This window comes from Rattus rattus, chromosome 2 (genome assembly GCF_011064425.1).
Source record: "Rattus rattus isolate New Zealand chromosome 2, Rrattus_CSIRO_v1, whole genome shotgun sequence".
NCBI classification, from domain to species: domain Eukaryota; kingdom Metazoa; phylum Chordata; class Mammalia; order Rodentia; family Muridae; genus Rattus; species Rattus rattus.
The window spans coordinates 36,832,481-36,852,573 of NC_046155.1; the positions used below are offsets into that span (position 1 = coordinate 36,832,481).

Genomic DNA, 20,093 nt, shown 5'->3' on the forward strand with positions numbered 1-20,093 from the left:
ACAAGGCTACCAATAATAACCAAGTACTTATTCAAGAGTGAAGGCCAGCCTCACATTTCAGCTCAGTACAGGGGGGTTAAGATGGAGTTTTCTCTAATAATAAGAAAGAAGATGGGAGAGCTTTCTTTGAGAAGAGAACTTGCTGTTTTCCAGGCTGGCCTCACACTGGGAAACAGACACAAGCTGCTACGGCTTATCAGAAATTCTTAACAAGTAAAAGTACATAGTTTTCTTCCCAACCACATCTCCTAGATTGACTTTTATCAATCTTAATGTTAGTTACAGAGAAAAGATACAACTGTGTACAATGCAATAAACAGCAAAGAGCCTCTCTAATGTAGATACACAGATATTTTTATTATTAAAACCAAATAATCTTCTACTTTTCCTCTTCCCTCTATGGAAACTCTTGTTAGAAGTATAATAGTAAAAGCCAACCCCAAATCAAAATCATTACTAGTGCCCCCTACGCCACTGACCAGCTCCACCGTAGTAGGCGATCTCCTCCACTCTGCGTAGCCTGCAGACGTCCTCCACGCAGGCAGCACTACTATTACTGATCTAAACAGCCTACACTTCTCTTTCTCTACCCCCTCCCCTCTGCTCCAGAACTCTTTCCACAGTGCTCCTCAAGTTTCCACACTGGGTCTTCATTCCTGCACCCAATTCACAAGTCCCATAAGGAAGAATCTAGTTATACCACATTTTTAAAAATGCCATTAGTAACAACAAAATTGGTATTTCTCAAGTATTAAAATTATTCAACAAGACAATGTATTTTATCTGGAAAAGCACCACACATGTTAATTACCAAGGGGTGAAGTTCAGAGTCCATCGAAGCTGCTGCTGTTTCAAACACTTGCAGGGAATTCACCAGTTCTTGAGCAGGAGCATCACCTCTTTCCAGGAGGGACTTTCCATCTATTCAAATAAAAGTCCTATCACTTTGTAACTAATTCTTACAATTACAAACCTAGAGTCCACAAAAAAAACACAAACTAATACCCCTCAGCTAATACACAAGTGTCAACAAAGCTTTTTGCATTAAAAATGGTGGGACTTTAAGTACTCAAATACTGAACTTAAAGCAAACGGAGATTTAAAATAATAATGCATTTCCAAATCTATCTTTAAATCTATTAGAGAACGGGGGAAAGCATACAGACTAACATGAAGATTATCAGCCATTTTAAAACATGCATGCTAGTCTAGGATAACAAAGAGATAAGCAGTTTTCGTCTAAAAGGACATGCGATACACACTGAAAACCCTGAACTGTAATCATGGAAATGATGCATACCAAAGTTATTTAGGTCAATCATCGTCTTCAGTGGACCAACCATTGCGTCCCAAAGATGCGGCAATTTCAGTGCCATTTCAGCACCAAAATGCTTCACTACAGTTGTTAGGGCAAATTCAGCTCCTCTCCGTTGTACCAGGTAAGGCTTTTGACCCTAAAATCCAATTTTGAAAGAAAAAAAAAGCATTTTAAAGACACTATCTAAAAACTGACAATGTTTCTGTTAATCAATAAAACAATTACTGGATATATTTGTGATCACTGCAAACATTTTCCAGTAATAAATTCCACACAGGACTAACCAGATTTTTTAGTCTAACATAGAAATAAAGTAAAAAATAGAAGGGCATATGCTATTTCTAAAGAGAGTCACAAGTGACTTTATTAAAGTGTTCACTACCCCCTTTCACCCCCCAAAAAACAGCAATCCCAGAGATGAAACCACGTATTCTTACTTAAATTCACTACAGGGAAATGGTGAGGCCATGTATTTGCTAACCCCAAGAGTGATCCTTTTTTTAAATGCACCAGTAATTAGAATCATAAAACTGTCTTCCCTCAAAGAACACGCGTAGGGGCTGGAGAGATGGCTCAGCGGTCAAGAGCACCCGACTGCTCTTCCAGAGGTCATGAGTTCAATTCCAGCAACCACATGGTGGCTCACAACCATCTATAAAAGAGATCCGATGCCCTCTTCTGGTGTATCCAAGACAGCTACAGTGTACTTTATATATATAATAAAATGAATAAATCTTTAAAAAAAAAAGTCTACCCTGACTTCATTCAGCAGTAGACTGTGACCAGAGAGTTGTAAGCTGAAAAAAATAAACCCTTTAAAAAAAAAAGAACATGCGTAGCTTTTACAGGAAAGAAGAAAAGCTGTACAGAGCACTGTAGTGCACTTGGGAGGCTGAGGTAAACCTATGACAGAGCTGGCCTGAACCACTCCCACCCAAAAAAAGGGAATTAAAAAACAGGGAAATAACTGTATAAATGATAAAGCTGTAAAGTCATGGTAAATTTTTCATGAAAATTATGGAGATAATTATGGTGATTCATAAAATGTTTCAAAAGAAACAAACAATAGTAGGGTGTTGGTTTTAATGAGAAACTTAGCCATGATCCATATTTTACATACAAAACCACATCTTTTTAGCACCAACAGCTTACTGTGGAACCCAGGTACGTGCCCATGTCTTACAGTAAAAGAACAGGAACAGTCATCCCACTGTTAATATGCTACTGTACGAGCTCTGGCTATGACTTAGGGCCAACACTTGCCTACATTCCCTGTCCTCAAGTACTACCCACACTCTTGTGCATTAATTTGACCCTTCTTCCTACCTCCCTCCCAGTCGGGCCTCAAACCTGTAATCCTCCTACCTCAGCCCAAGTAGTAGGCATATAGGTGTGTGTGCACTACTGCAGCTGACGCACTCAGTGAAACACTGGCTATGGGCAGTGCTGCTCACGTGGCAGTGTTTGCTTAGCATGTACAAGGCCCTGAGCTTGATCCCTAGCACTGAAACAGGCCAGGTGGAGTGAGTGGGACCTGGGAGGTGGGAGGTGGGCGCAGTAGGATAAAAAAACAATTAATTATCACTGCTGTTTAATATGACTTTTGCACTCAATGCTTTGAAACTGAGTTGGTTTATATTTATGAATATCTATTCTACAATAGTGTATCTATTTTACAATCATATCTATAATCAAAAGAACTTACTACCTAGCAAAATAAATTCATATAAATTAAAAATTAAATTAAAATTTTCCAGTTAGGTTGCTAAAATACTTTAATACCAGTACTTTCATTTGTAGATATAAAAATACAGTTCTGAAAGCTATCAATAACAGTTCTGAATCTAGAAAACAAATATTTAAGAGTAAGAGTATTTGTTGGGGGAGAGGAGGGTGGGATGGGGACTATTTACCTCATCAAGTTCAACCAGGATATTCCCACTACTTCCTGCAGGTAGATCTGCTATCTGAGCTTTGATTGCTTTGGGGATAGGGCCTCTCCTGCTTGTAATGGCAAAAGCTGCTTTCTGATGCCTGTAGAGCGTAATGATGCCTCTGTGCTTGGTGACAGTATGGTGCATTCCGTCTTTTTCTGAGTTGGATCCTGAGAAGGAAAAAAGCCATTTAATCAAAATACAGGTGAACAAACGCTTCCTGTTCCTAAAGAGACACATGTACTTAAAAACTCAGTAAGATTCAATTTTTATAGAGGAGGATGTGTTAGACAATGAAATTCTAACAAAATTGTCTTTGAATTAAGCCTTACATTAAACGCAATGAAAGTTATGGAGTAAAAAACAATGAAAAATAGCACATGCAATGACAGAGCCCAGGAATAAATATTAAGAAATACTCCACGTTTTCTCTAAATATTCGTAACCACAATGAATTCAGAAAAACACTGACTACTGCAAACTACTACCTCTTTGCATAGGAAGATGATGATCCTACTACATTTTTAAGTAAATATTAAACAAGGAACTTTCTTCCTTCTCATTTGTTTTTTTAAAGTTGTAAGTCTATTACATTACAAATAATAATTACATTTCAAATAACTTAGGCTTTCTAAAATCTTAACTTGAAAATCATATAGAACTTTTTTTTAAAGATTTATTTATTTATTATTATATATAAGTACACTGTAGCTGTCTTCAGATACGCCAGAAAAGGGCATCGGGGTCTCTTTTTCAGATGGGTTGGGTGAGCCCGGAAAAAAAGTATAAGAACCAAAAAAAAAAAAAAAAAAAAAAAAAAAAAAAAAAAAAAAAAAAAAAAAAATCATGGATCTTTTCAGGATGAACCAATCACGGGTTGTTGAATTGAACTCAGGACCTCGAAGAGTAGTCGGGTGCTAACCACTGAGCCATCTCTCCAGCCCAAAACATATAGAACTTAGTCATGTGACTAAATCAGTGACATTCTTATCTCTGAGATCATCTAAATAAAAGAGGTGTGTCCATATAAATTTTCTACATAAAATAGGAAATTTGGGACTGGAGAGATGGCTTAGTGGTTAAGAGCATTGACTGCAGGGGTTGGGGATTTAGCTCAGTGGTAGAGCGCTTGCCTAGCAAGCGCAAGGCCCTGGGTTCGGTCCCCGGCTCCGAAAAAAAAAAGAAAAAAAAAAAAAAAAGAGCACTGACTGCTCTTCCAGGGGTCCTGAGTTCAATTCCCAGTCCGGAGTTCAATTCCTAGCAACCACATTGTGGGTCACAACCAATCTGATTCCCTTTTCTAGTTTGAAGAAATCAAATAAATAAGTGAAATTTTTTGGTATTATTTATCAAATAGACTACTCACATCATAACATGGCATTAAATTAATGAAACAGAGTATTAACATTTGATACAGCTTTCTAGTTTTCTAGTCTAGTTATAATAAGCAACAAATGACTTTCAAGACTAACAAAGGCTGAGCACAGACTTCAGCCGACTATTTCCCTTCTTCTACGGAGGTTCGTTTGCACAGAAGAGGACTGACGGGCAAATACACGAACAGATACAACTTCGTTATCATCCAGCTTTCTTTCATCAGAATAAGAAATGGGGAGAGTAGCTTTAAATAGATCCAGATTTGTGCTTAAGTTATACCTATAATCCAATGACACTAAACTTAAATGGTCAATTCCTTCTCTATGCAAACAAAGGTTTAGACATATACCTTTAGAGTTTTCCTGGCCACTTTGTGTTGGCACTGGACATGTTACACAGGGAGTGAGGTATGGGTCCACACAAAGAGAGCTACAGAGGTTTTTAATAACTTTTGAATTAGGACATGGTGTCCTTGTTGTACACTGCTGAAGAAGCTTAGCTATGTACTGAGCAGCATAGTTTTGTACTAGCGTATTCTCTTCTTTTTTAATTGTTTCCATTAGTGGTTTTATGATAGGATTTAGTTTCTCCGGAAGCTGCTGCAAGCTCACAACTGCACATGCAGCAAACGTATGCACTCTCAGCTGCAACACTTGCCACTCCTGGTTCGTCTCTGCAACTGTCATTTGGACCTGATGCCGTTTACTATCTAACTGCTGTAACACTTGAGGATTTAAATCAAAAGTTGACGTGACTTCATTAAAAAGAGTAGTTACCTAGTTAGAAAAAAAAAACAAAAACAGAGAAGAAATGAAAAGTCATTAATTACAATAATCCCAGATACTCTGAAGTCCTAAATGGCAGTTTTCTGTCCCACCTGCAAACATCTCACCGTATCAAGTATGACTTTAATAATTAGTAAGCTAAATTAATGTCTAAAATAGCTCAGATAAAAGTGTAGCTTAGTCTGTTTAACAGTAACACTGCACATTGTAAGAGTTTCTTAAGAGAATAAAGTTACCATTAAATCTACCACATCTCACCCAAATGGTAAACATGGAAGCTGCAAACAAACACAAACTGTTAATTTGAGAAATATCAAAATCCAAACTACTTCTCTACTCCACAAACACACACAGAAGCGGCTTGGAGTACAGTATGAGTACCAGGACAGCTGAGACTAAGAATCCTGTCTTAGAAAACAAACCAGCCAACCAAAGATAAAAGCCAGAAGACACACAAAAGCACACGTACACACACCAAAGTGCAGTATTTAATGCATAAGGCCCAATAGTGCTGCAATCGCGTACTCCACAAGCTTCATCTGAGACTGCTCTTCATCATTTTAACTTTATTAAAATAGAATTCCTGCACTATAAATTAACTCATTTGAAGTACATAATTCAGTGATTTTCAGTATATTAAGAATTATGGCTCTCAACAATGAGCATGTTTTCATAAATATCCTGAAAAAGACTCATAACCATTAGCAATCACTCATTTCCCCGGTCCTATTAAACTTATTTCCCTTCTACATACATATATATACATACACACATATATACATACACATACATACCTACATAAACACACACACACACACACACACACACACACTCTCACACACTCACATACCCCCACCACCACCACACAGAGAGCAGGCTGACCTTGAAATCAGAGATCCACTTACCTCTGCCTCCCGAGTGCTGGAATTAGAAGCATGTACCACCACCACTGAAAAGTAAGCCTTTGGCTGTTTTTCTCATACAGAACAATGCTCTTTGGGTTCATTATACTGTAGCATGTAATGATACTTTCTGTCAAACAACATTTAACTCTCGAATATAATCTTTCTATGCATTTTATTTATTAGTTGATTAATACTTGGGTTTGTCCCATCTTTTGAATGTTATAAGTTACTATGTATCAAGATCGTGTACAGGCTTATGTAGCAAAGATAGGGCAGGCAGTGGTGCACATGCCTTTATTCCCAGCATTTGGAGGCAGACGCTGGCCGATCTCTGAGTTTGAGGCTAGCCTAATCTACAGAATGAGCTCCAGAACAGCCAGGATACCTGGTCTCAACCAATCCAATTTAAAAAACAACAACAACAACAACAACAACAAACCAACCACAAAAATAGTTATCTTTACTGGTTAAATACAATTACTGAGAGCTTTCTTAAAATAGTGTAGTTTAATAATTATTGATCACAAAAGTAAGTAAACATTGAAAAGCACAACTTTCTACAGATATTCGTTTGTTGTTTTGTTTAGGGGGACAGTTTCACCAAATATCACAAGCTTGCTTCTACATCATCATCTTGCTTCAGCCTCCTGAATGTTGGGATTGTAAGTACTTGCCACCATATCCTGCTAAGAATTTATCTTTTAAGACCTATAAATTATTGACATGGTAGAAAATGTAAATAATGCTGTATTTACTGTGAAAGCAAAAGTTACGTGATATCTTATTTCTATCAAAATAAAATATAAAAGGTTTTCAATTGTAGGTACATGACCATGCCAATATGCTCATCACAAAAGAACAAACCCCCTCTAACTAACTTACACTTTGCACTTTGCCTGGTCCACCTGGAGTTATGCTCAAGATTTACAGATTATTGTTACACTTAAAAATTTGAAAATTATCCTAAGTAGACTATTCTATGTCAGCCTTCAATAACTATTGTAAACTGAGGAAAAGCTTTCAAATAACTCCAAATTAGCCCTCTATCATTTAACCAATGCTTATTAACTACAGCTGAGTAAGACCCCACCCCAAACTACAGACAAATAAAAGCAGAACCAAGTCAACCTAAGGCTAGGACGGAGACAAGTGCCTGAGGCCACAGAACCACTGTGCTCTCTGCTTCTGTGTCTAAACCCTTCACCTTACACCAAGAAGAGAAATGCCCAGAAGACGGTAAAGCAGTTCTTCCTATCTTCTACAATCTTAGGATACATGGGAAGTGACACAACTTCACAAGTTTCCAGTAAGACGTAGTAACCAGTTTTCTGTCCTCTAATTTCAAGAAATTCAGTATAATAAAATAACATTTCTAAAGAACAAGAACTGCAGGATACATTCCAAAGATTCAACATGTTGGTATGCTTCTGTAGTGATACATGACAAATTTCTAATCTTTATTTCATGCTCTAAAATTAAGAAAGGTACTTCATTACTCACCAGGTCGTTAGCTTGATCTATTGTTAAAACATTGTTGTTTACTCTATTACCAACTTCAATATGTGCATCAGCTAATGACGATATAAACTGTTTACATTCATTCTGCATTCGTGTGAACGGAACAGCAATTTCATCATAATACAAATGTTCTGAAAGGATATCAAGTAAACGCGGTTGCACAGCTAGGGTAACAGCTTTACACTCCTAAAATACAACAGATAACAAGATTTAGGGAGAATACAGGAACATAATGGTAGAGATATAACCTTCACTTCAGACAACCAAATGTTACACTGCCACTGATTTTGAGTCTATAGTCTGTTATCTCCCGAATAGTTAGTTACACAAAGGAAAAATATTACATCAAAACTACTTTGAAATTTTAATTTGAATGACTACAGGACATGCACATGTAACTATTTTAATTCCATTTAATTTTCAACCGAATTATTCTTAGTGTACTCTGAATTTATTCAAAAAATATAAATACAGCAGACATTTAAAAGTATATTACTATAAAAATCAATCAGAAAACATCTGGCATGCACTAAAAATGTTCAAAATTTGTTATTAGATATCTTTAACAATTCAACCACAGCTTCACATGCTGTATTGTAAAAATGGATATAATTTAAAAGCTACTTACCTGCCCCCAAATTTAACTAACCCTTCCCACTCTCTCTGGTTGTTGCCTGCCCCAACAACAGGGGCAATGGCCTCAGTGGTGAGCCATGAGGGGTTCTGTGGGATCTGGGTGATCAGCCTGGGCTTCACAGAGTAAATCCAGAGAAGCTCTGTGAGGGTCCAGAAACCGAACTGTCAACACTTGCTGCTGAGTCTGAGAGGCACAAAAACACAGCATCACTGCCTCTCCAGCACATAGTGTCCTGACAACAAAACAGACAAGCTTTGCTTCTTTCCAGAGGCAAAGCGGGGTCTCGATTGCAATAAAGCATGGTTCAATTACTTTTAGACATCGCTTTGACAAACTGCTAAGAGGCAGTAACAAGCAACTCTCACAGCAAGTGCAGACAGTTAAATTTCCAGAATTCCAGTCAATGGAATAAACAAAATCAGCAGGAAGTTTCTTTGATTTACAGAAACAAGTCTTACACAAAATCGTTTATCTTACAGAAGCTTAAAGTTGAAAGGATAGAAGGGAATTTGGAAGCAAAGATTTGAATTTAAATGTGGCGATTTCTTTTCCTTGCAACCAAAATTTCTCCCCTTTTTAGTTATTATCCAAATAAACAGAACTCCAAAATACAAAACACAGGCCTAGTGGTCGTGGTGCACACCTTTAATCTCAGCACTCAGGAGGCAGACACAGGTGGATCTCTCTGAGTTCAAGGCCAGCCTGGGTCTACAGATCAAGTTCCAGGACAGCCAAATCTTTGCAGAGAAACCCTCTATAAACAGACAGACAGAAAACAACAACAAAAACCAAAGCACTGAAAATGTGCTACCTAATAGTAACGACCAACTGGATATATAGAGTCAGGCTATCACCTGACACTTTTATACACAGACTCTTCCACAAGGAACTTCTGTAACAGACTATGGAGGACGGACAAATACTAAATGTTAACGTAGTTTAGTAGTCTTAAATATGAATGGGGTGTTAAAAAAAATCAAGTTAAAAGTTAAATGGAAAACAATGTTCAATATTATATGGAAAACTTTCCCCTAACTTAAATTTTTATAAAAAAATTGTTTTTACTTTTGTGTTATAAGTTATAAATAGTCCTAAATGCTAATAGCAATTGGTTTTACTAAATTTGCCTTTATTACTTTAGGAATATACCTTACCTTTTGCAAAGCAGCCCATTCACAGATTACTAACGCAGCACTAATTCTCTGTAAAGCAGATTTGGAATTCAAATGGAAGAGTAGCAACTGGCCGAGGGATTCTGCTGGTTTAATTTCTTGGTTTACCATATTTACACCTGGATCACAAATACAGCAACAGAGTGCTCCTAACAACCTAAAAGAGAGGGGAAGGCCACACTGCAGAAATTACCTAAGGCAAAACTTCTCCTACTAAAGCTGTAAATTTCCCCATAAAAACCATAACTTATCTTCCACCTTATTTGCATGAGTAGACATGAGGTGGTTTGTTTTTGGTTTGAAACAGTCTAATATATCCCAGGTTGGCCCTCAACTCTTTATGTACCTGAAGTTGACTCTGAGCTGATCTCCCTGCCCTGTCTCTCAAGCGAAACTACAGGTGTACACCATCACACCGTTTATGTTGTATCTAGAATCAAGAGGCTTGGTTCTGCTAGGCAAACACCTCTAACCCAAATTTTACTTTTAAAACTTCAGAAACTTAAAAATATTGATCTACTTTAATTTTGCTTAACTAGTTAGTATAGAGGAAGAACTGACATACCTATAAAAAAATCTTGTGGTTGTATTTTAAAACCATTATCGATACTTGTCTCTGATACTTGTCACTCATTAAGTACTTACTTAGCTGCCATCATCCTGGCCCTCATAACTACAAAGTCCCTGGTAGCTGGGTCCTCCATGATGGTGTCTGCCCCCGCGATGTACTCCTGAAGCACCTCTTTACTCTGCATCTGACCTTGCCGGACCTTACCACCTGTTTTTTCCTAGAGGAAAAACAGAAAAACAACAATTAAAGACTAATCAATTAAATTCAATTGGAAACAACAAAAATATTATTAAACCCTGATAAAATGTAGTCTTGTAAAATGTTAATGGGTGATAATTGCTATCCAGTTCATAGGAGTCTGAATGAAGAGTCTAACTAATGTTAATGAAGGCACGTTTAGAATAAAGCAATGCAAGTTTCTTAAGGAGTCACTGTGTCAGTGATGGCGAGCTGAACACAGGAACACCTTATGTCTCTCTCCACTTACCTTGGTTCTGGCTTTTACTTCGAGCAGCATATTTAAATCAATAGGTAAATGAGAAGGCTGCATCATTAAGCAAAGCCAAGCACCCATCCACGGGCAAGCAGCTGCTACCACATACTGAACTGAAGCCTTGCTCAACAGTTCCATCCAGACCTACAAAGGGAAAAGGAGAATATGAAACAAATTTTTCTATTAAGTGATAACAAAGTCTAAAACATACTTTTTGGGAAAATGAAATGGAAGGAGTAAGAAATAGTAAGATTCATTTGAGAAAGGTCAACATAGAGGTTTACTTTGAAATAGTGATCTTATTCATGGGTTATATACTACATAAAATAATATAAAGAAAAGTTGTTGGGTTTTGTTGTTGTTTCTAAGAATGTGGGGGCCAAGAAGATGGCAGAGTGAGTAAAGGCAGTTGTTGCCACACCTGACAAGCTAAGTTCAAACTCTAGAAACCACATGGAAGGAGAGAACCAACTCCTAAAAAGCTATCCTCTAACTTACACACACCACTCAAACCAGCACTGGCCCCCACTGTGTGTACTTTATGTGTGTTTTGCTTACATATATGTGTATATGCACCACATGTAGACCAGAAGAAAGTGTCATATTAGAATTGGAGTTTCAGAAAATTATGAGCTGCCATGAAGATGCAGGAAAGCAAATCTAGGTCCTCTGCAAGAGCAACAAGTGCTCTTAACCACTGAGCCAATCTCCAGCCCAATAAATAGGTTTCTTAAAAGGAATATAGAAGCAGGTGCAGTGGTGCATGCCTTTAATCCCAGTACTAGGGAGGCAGAGGCAGGAGAATCTCTCTGAGTTCAAGGCCAGCCTGTCAGCAAAGTGAGTTCCAGGAGAACTGTTACATAGAGTCCATGTCTCAAAAAAGCAAAAAAGGAATACAGGAGATGGCCATGATAGTACACTTCTATAAAGAGCCTGAAGCATAAGGATCAAGGGTACAAGGCTAGCCTGGGATACCCAAATAGACCTACTCAACAAAACCAATAGAATATTTGATACTTTATGATCATATCAAACTAATATGATCACTAGTTTATGTCATATGAACATATGTTTACAAATTAAGCATGCCACGCCAGGCATGCTCATACATAGCTGCAGGCCTAGGATTGGGACATGAAAGCAACAGGACCAGGAGTTTGAAGCCAATCCCGCTACACAGCAAGCTCAGGCCAGCCTAGGTTATGTGAGACCTTGTCTTGAAGAAATGACAAGGTGAACACACACACACAAATTAAAAATAAATAAAATATTAAAAATAAAAATCTTTAAGGGCTGAAGAGATGGCTCAGGGGTTAAGAACACTGACTGCTCTTCCCGAGGTCCTGAGTTCAATTCCCAGCAACCACATGGTGGCTCACAACCATCTGCAATGGGATCTGATGCCCTCTTCTGGTGTGTCTGCAGACAGCTAAAGTTTACTAATATAAAAAAAAAAAAAAAAACTAAAAAAAAAAAAAAATCTTAAAAAAAAAAAAAAAAAAAAAAAAAAAAAACAAATAGAGCATCAGCTTAACGGGGCATGTAACAAGAAAAAAAGAAATGTAACCAACCCGAATTTACTATTAAATCACATAGGAAATCTAGTTTTCTGGCTCATCTTGTAGATTACTTGAACTCTTCAATGTCTTAGATGGCTTAATTCATTAAAATCTCTCGATAGCATAGTAAGTGTTTTTTAATCATATCTATAAATTTATTAGGAAGAGAAATGTAGATAAGTAGATGCATCAAGTACCTTGTGAATGAGATCCAGAATTTCCTGGCTGCTTTCTAAAACACAGAACTGAAAGATGTGCCGCAGCATATCAGACAGGATAGGGATAAGCCAAGACGACGAGTTCTGAAAACAAACACACTCATGACATGTGGTCCTGAAGTCAGCTTGCACAAACAAGAAGTCAAACGAGACAAACACTGTCATAAAAAAGACTATACGCCTTACCAAAAAGATTCAACTGGTGATAGATTTTGATAAGATCAAATAATCATCACAGTTATTATTGCAATGGCTTGAAAATTACATAATCACAGGGAAGTGGGGGGAAATTGATTATCCTAACATCAAATTTCCCTTAAATAAATTGAAAGTACAGAACCAAGCTATAAGCAGCAATGTCATTACTTAAATCATCATACATCACTGCTTTATTAGGAAACTGGGAAATGCTCAGATCACTGGCTGCTATGCCAAAAGATCAAAGCCTTAATTCTATGTACGCATCAATAATGCAGTGCCAGAACAGTATTAGTGACCTTTTCTCTTACTCTCAGTTCAATCATTGGCAATCTAAACAGTTACCTGTAGACACCAAACTCTATCTCTAGAAAAAGATGTCTACCCTTTATTTATATCAAGTAAAATGTGCTATGAAGTATATATACTAGCTGTCCCTGGTTACAAATGCTGATGAATAGACCCTGCAAATGTTCAAATCAGCCAGGGAAGAAAGAATACATGGATAGGGCACAGAGGATACTCAGAGAAATAATTATAATTATAATGCCGTATACAGTGTGAAATTAAGGAAACAGTATTATACTTTATCTTCAGTTTTTTTTTTTTTTTCCTCAACTTAAAACTGTTCTTAAAAAACTAAGCATGGTGTATCATGCCTTTAATCTCAGCACTCCTGAGACAGAGGCAGGTAGATCTCTGTGAGTTTGAGGCCAGCCTGGTCCACATAGCGAGTTCCAGAACAGCCAGAACTATTAGAAAGACCCTGTTCAGAGGGTGTGTGTGTGTGTGTGTGTGTGTGTGTGTGTGTGTGTGTGTGTGTGTGTGTGTGTGTGTGTGTGTTAAATGGAGTGTCTACTCTGAAAGACAACTTAGAAGTTTCTTACAAAACTAACCATATTCTTATAGTCTAGTACTTGGACTCCTTAATTTCTGCCCACAGAAAAGAAAGTATTTATCTACACAAAGACCTGTACTTCATAAAAGCCTTTGTATATACTACCAAAACGTGAAGGTAGAGGTGTTGTCCTTCAATGAGTAAATGAATAAATTAGAGTACAAGACAAGAGCAGTACACAACACCCTTAAAACTGAGCTATGCAGATTAGATTCCACAGTGGATGACTCCAACTACATTACATATGCAAAACTATGCAGAAAGTAAAAGGCCAGTTCTTATGAGAGGCTAGGAAGATGAGGAACAAAGAGATGAACAAAGGAAATGTTCACGGCATTGAAAATAACTCTGATACTATAATGGTAGACAAGTGTCTTTACACATTTGACAGTAACCTATCCTTTCTTAAAATCTTCCAGATTTATGGGCAAAACAATAAAAAGTTGATAATCAGAAAAACTGAGAATAGACAACAGAGCCATCTTTACAATATACTGAGCTATAGTGGCATTTACCCCCCAAGTTACGGCCATTACTGAGGGTGCCAGCTAAGCATGTCAGGAACTGACACATGGTGACGAAGAATGTAGGCATTTGGCTCTCCTCCTCGCTCTGCACTTACGCTTCATTCACATCTAAAAGCTGGAAAGCAATCCATTCCTTTCTTTGTCAAATTTAGGTGACAGCTGAAAGTCATTCAGACTCCCACATGAATCTGAGGTAAGCAGATTACTGTGAGCTATGTAATCTCTGTAAGCTTGGGAGTTTCTTAATTTTTGATCATTAGTTCTCTCATTTTCAAACTATAAATAGTAGTAGCTGCTTCCTTTAGAGTGCTTGACATAGTTCCTAGCATAAAATGAACCCCAGTAATATCTCAGAGAATTGTTACTTTTAAGTATCATTTCTATATCTCAGAATATATGATTTCTAATTATAAAGAATGGCAAATGTATGTTTTACTCTCTATATAATTATCTATACTTGTATAGAATTAATATTTTCAAAGTCCTTTCTTTTATATTACCTCACTTGATCCATAACTACAAGAAAGGCTACAAAGGGATTCTAATCTAAAAAATGTGTATGGCTGTTCTGCAAAGTTTCCCACTTTGGTGCCTGGTGCACACAAGAGACCGGAAGATTGTTGGATCCCCTGCATTGCAGTTGTAGGTGTTTGTGAGCCTCTGTGTGGTTTCTGGGAATAACCCTCAGTCCTCCAGAAGAGTCAGTGTTTTTATTTGCTGAACTCTCTAGCCCCAAGGGTTTTGGTGTGTGTGTTTGGGGGAAGAGGGGAATTGAAATGTACTCTCTTAACAATTTGTCTTAATTGTTATGTATATAAATGTTTTGCCTACATATATGCACATGCATCATGTGAATGCAGTATAAGGGATTTAAAGAAAGAATGCTAGCACTTAGCTTGTGTCTGAGGTCTTTACATTATTATATGCTGAAGGTATTACAGCAGCAATATACGCTTTGGCCGGCTGTTCTTCATGTTTTGTCTGTGACCATGCTAAGAGTCCTGCTAATAACCCAATGCTAGCACAGGAGAAGTGCGAACGAAGCAGAGAAAAGAAGGGAGGTAAGTTTAAATTAATCGTAGGCTTTATTGTCACATCGAGTATCTTGGGACCACATGTGCTCAGAACTTTTCTAATTTTAGGATAATAAAGAGGTTGGTTTCATGCACTATATACTATATAACCCCGTATAGTCTCTAAAGAAACAATTAAAATGTTATTTTTTTATGAGTAGGCATGCATGGAATAAAAGACTATAAATAGCTTTTCAGAATGGTTTGCTGCCAAATGATTAATTCACACAATTTACCAAAAGCTTTGTATTTCAAAATCGCAAGCAACAGTTTTTTAAAAATTCAGGTAAGGAACCATGGAATTTTCACAAACTATAATAATTATAGTTTATAAGTAACTTCCAGGTAATCTGTGAAGAATACAATTTTTAAATGACATTAATTAGGGATTACTCTGACAGTTCTTTTGATGTTACTGGGAACACAAGATTTATAATAAAGTTTTCACTACATAGTAATTTCCAAACAACAGTTTAGATTTAAAGGGGGTTGCAGTGAGATAATTTATCAAGTAAATGTGCTTGATGGTTGGAGTTTAATCCCTAGAAGCTCCCTGGTAGATGGAAAGGGTCAACTCCTACAAGTTTTCCTCTGACCTTCATGTGCATGTCACATCCACACACATGAGACTAGACCCATGAGATGAGTGAATATGAAATAAATACCTAAGGGCTGAGGAGACAGCTCTGTCAGCAAAGTGCACCCCAACCCCAAGTTTGATACCCAGAAGCCACATTGTAAAAGAGAAAGGAGGGGTGGAGTGGTGGGGGCTGGAGAGGCAGGAGAGAGGGTTGTCAGGGTGAGGGGGTGGCATACACCTCTAAACCCAGCACACAGGAGGCAGAGAGAGGCAGATTTGAGTTTCAGGATAGCCTGGTCTACAGAGTGAGTTCCAGAAAAGCCAGAGCTACACAGAGAAACCCTGTCTCAGTAGAAGAAAAGAAGAAAAAGAAAAGAAAAAACAAATAAAAAACTGGGGCTAAAAATTGGTAGATGGCTCAGTAGTTAAGAACATTTGCTGCACTTGTAGAGGACCCAGGTTCAGTTCCCAGGGCCCACATCAGATGGTTCACAACCGCTTGTAACCCCAACTCCAAGGATCTTCTAACCTCTGGGGCACCAGACACACACAATGCACGTAATTAATGTACTCAAGCATTCTGATCTTTTGATATATAGCAAAAAATGAGGCAACGATTTGATCTGTCTTATAAAAGTTACAAAGCTTTGAGGTTAAAATTTATCAGTTCTTACCTGGTCCTGTGTTGATAATAATGTAAAGAGAGTTTCCAATGCTGCTCTTCGAACTGAAGATATAGTGTGATGTAAAAATGGCCAGACCCGTGGGACTAAAACTGTGAGTGACTGCTGAATACTAATGAAGAAGAAACAAATTAACCTTATTCATTCTCACTTGAATGTCCATAGATATATTATCTAATATATATGTTGTATGAACCTAATCATGTTGACATGGCTTTTTAATAAATTAACAATGATCCAATTTTCATGGACATTCACTTATACTCTCAAAAATATTATTATATTACAAAAATACAGAAAAATGTAGGCAATAAAGGGTAGAGACTTACTATTAGGTTTCTCTACAGCACTAATGCCATAATTACATTCATCAAGTTAAAACCTTCCAATATTATCTGCACTTTTCTCCCAAGGAAAATGGGATACGTATCCTAGCTACACAATCAGTTCTGCATAACTGTTTTCCAGCCAAGAGCTAACCTGAACAGGTAGCCAATCATAATTTATATTCATCTTTCACCTCAAATGGCAAGAAACGAAGACTTGCACTTCTTCCTTCTCAGGTAAGATTTTAAATGGAGGAAGATACAAAGCCAAACCTAGGCTAGCTTGGATCACAGCACTTCTGCCATATTTAGGAGTCATTTCTAAAAGGTACCTCGAATTAGGAAGTCATTTATAAGTAGCATTTGAACTACATCCTTCAATAGGAAGAAGTGGAAACCAAACAGAGCACTGTCGCAGGCTATGCCTTCCTCCTCACAGGAGCCACCTTCAGTGCTGGTTTCAGCACTTCCAAGTAGGACTTCCTGTGTTTATTTTATAAGTTCACTTTAAAAGATCCAACTTAAATACATGCACATACAGACATAGGAGAACTTCAGAATACATAAAACCATGACGATAAAGACATGTTAATAGTGTAATTGTTCATGCACCACAAGACATGCTGCATTTCTTCTTGCATAAACTGGAAAGTATCTGCCAATTATTATAAATATGAAGCTAGCTAGCTATCTACCTATCTATCTATCTACCTATCTATCTATCTATCTATCTATCTATCTACCTACCTACCTACCTACCTACCTACCTATTTATTTAAATTTTTTTGGCTCTGTGTAGCCCTGGCTGTCCTGGAACTCCCTCTGTGGATCAGGCTGGACTCAACACGCAGAGATCGGCCTGCCTCTGCCTCTGAGTGCCAGGATTAAAGGAGTGTACCACCACTACACAGCTAAAGCAATTTTTCTAATCAGGCAATTTTGAAACAAAAAGGATGGAAAACTATATTATTTCACAATGGATTATTAGATGTTTTATTACATTGTGTAATTGTCTTACATTGGAACACATGCCTCTATACTGGCAGTTTTCTGGTTACAGAAACACAGTCTATCACTGGCTTACAACCTAAAAATGTTCAGTATTTAGGTCTTCAATGAGACTTCCTCAAACCTCTGGTCTGAAGCAATTTAAAAGCCCTATGACTTTATAGCTTGGGAGAATTGTCATGTGAACCCGCCTAACCCCTGTACATTGTGCTAGTACAGAAGCAAGCTGTCAGAGTGGGAAGCCGTCACATGTGCGCTGCCCTTTACTTGCTGCTTTCTGTAGGCACTCACTTGCTGTTCCTACTTGCATGCTGTTCTACCAGCCTAAATTCTGCACACAATACTACTAGTTGGGGGCTGGCTCAGTGGTTAAGAGTGGTCTGCTCTTCCAGAGGTTCTGAGTTCAATTCTCAGCAATCACAGGGTGGCTCATAACCACCTACAATGAGATCTTGGGCCCTCTTCTGGTCTGCAGGTGTACACACAGGCAGAAGACTGTATACATAAAAAATTGTTAAAAAAAATACTACTAGTTCATAGTATATGAATATGCCTTTCATATATGTTTGAATTTTACTGAAATACTCATTCATACAGCCAGAAGTTGCTTTAAAATCATAGTCATATGGATATTCACTGAATAACCTCACTAGGCTATGTAATTCCCTCACTCATTCACAAAGCTGTGTGACATTTCTCATGCATCTGTGGACACTATTAGTAGAAACAGTTAACAGCATTCTAGCGTGTTACACAGACGGGACAGTCCTGAGTTTCACACCAGTGTTACAACTGAAAAGCCTTAATATTTTAAACAGTGTTAAGTAGTGTTCCGGTCTTTAAATTTTATAGTTCATTATTGCCTGTTATCTTCTGACTAGTAATAACTGAAATTAAGGACAAGAACTGAAGAAATAAACATTACACAAAAACATTCACAGAAAGGGAAAATTTTGCGAAATATAAAACCAATGTCAAATCTAAAAAATGTGTATTATGGAGCCAGCACTATAGATAATATAAAATGAGTCATTTTAAAGTAAATGATTTTAAAGTATCTATTTTAGATCCACAAGATAATGAACTGTAAAACTATAACTCAAGGTAAGAAAAATAACTACTTTAGGTTTCTTTCTTTCTCTCTTTCTTTCTTTCTTTCTTTCTTTTTTAAAGATTTATTTTGTGTATGTGAGTACACTTTAGCTGTCTTCAGACACTAGAAGACGGCATGGGATCCCATTTCAGATGGTTGTGAGCCACCATGTAGTGACTAAAAATTGAACTCAGGACCTCTGGAAGAGCAGTCAGTGCTCTTAACCCCTGAGCCATCTCTTCAGCCCCCTACTTTAGGTTTCTTTATCTGTGTATGTGCAATGCTGGAACTCTGGACTTTGTTCATATTAGGCAGACAATCTCCCACTAAGCTCTGATCCCAGCCCCTGAAATATGCTTTCTTGTCCCAAATGCTCTATTATATTATACTATTTATTTATTTATTTGCTTTTCTTTTTTAAATTATGAGAGGCTCCAGGAAAGACAACAAGCAGCCATATGAGTGCTAGGAATCGAACCTGGGTCCTGTACAAAAGCAATATGTGCTCTTAACCACTCAGCCATCTCTCTAGCCCTGTCCCAAATGTGCTAGTAGTGAGAATAAAGAAGGGCTAACACCTCCCAAGAAAAAGTGGTGCATTCAACTTATAGCACTGTTCTTTACAAGTGCTAAGTTTAGTTATCTGGAAAGATATATAAAGGATTATTATTCTAAACCTCTAATAATAATTACCTGCATTGCTGGACCTGAGGGTAAGTTAACATGGATGAAAGGAGAGTCATAATACTATTGGTTGAAGCTGTTAGATCATCTAATTCCAGAAGAGAATCCCATAAGGTATTTATAATGGAGGGCACCTGTAAGATCAGTTTTTAAGAAAAGTTACTGATTTCACATAACAAATTTTACAAATCCTGCCAATTATATCCCATGGGTCACTTGGGTCAAAAGCATACATAATGAATTTGAACAATGTCAGCTTTAAGGAACATCAAGGAGAAGACATCATCTATCACTATCAATTCTCTTATCCTCTTTTTAGTGTCATTCGGTTCTACTTCTGTCACATCCTCTCTAACCAAACTAAGGATAATTTCAGGGAATTTTAAGTAATGTCAACAATCATGTAAATATAAGTTTAGTTTTTGAGCTCATAAAATAATGCTGACTGCACTTTTACCTTCATATTCTGGATTTGATAAAATGGGAAGTGTAGCTAAAATGTAACAGTCTCAAAAATGAGATCAGGTTAAAATGCT

At 37.4% G+C, this 20,093-nt stretch overlaps 1 protein-coding gene across 1 annotated transcript in view; it reads right to left on the reverse strand.

The window, feature by feature from the left end:
• The window catches only part of Btaf1 (B-TFIID TATA-box binding protein associated factor 1), an 85,938-nt gene that overhangs the window by 23,492 nt on the left and 42,353 nt on the right, over positions 1–20,093 (reverse strand). Inside the window, exons 13-23 of the mRNA XM_032891868.1 lie at positions 19,567–19,691; positions 16,438–16,558; positions 12,467–12,571; positions 10,705–10,854; positions 10,292–10,434; positions 9,629–9,803; positions 7,820–8,023; positions 4,979–5,405; positions 3,232–3,422; positions 1,301–1,454; positions 812–921 (exon numbers count right to left, since the gene is read on the reverse strand). Of these exons, the coding sequence (XP_032747759.1) occupies positions 812–921; positions 1,301–1,454; positions 3,232–3,422; positions 4,979–5,405; positions 7,820–8,023; positions 9,629–9,803; positions 10,292–10,434; positions 10,705–10,854; positions 12,467–12,571; positions 16,438–16,558; positions 19,567–19,691 (1,905 nt within the window). The remainder of the gene's footprint in view (positions 1–811; positions 922–1,300; positions 1,455–3,231; positions 3,423–4,978; positions 5,406–7,819; positions 8,024–9,628; positions 9,804–10,291; positions 10,435–10,704; positions 10,855–12,466; positions 12,572–16,437; positions 16,559–19,566; positions 19,692–20,093) is intronic.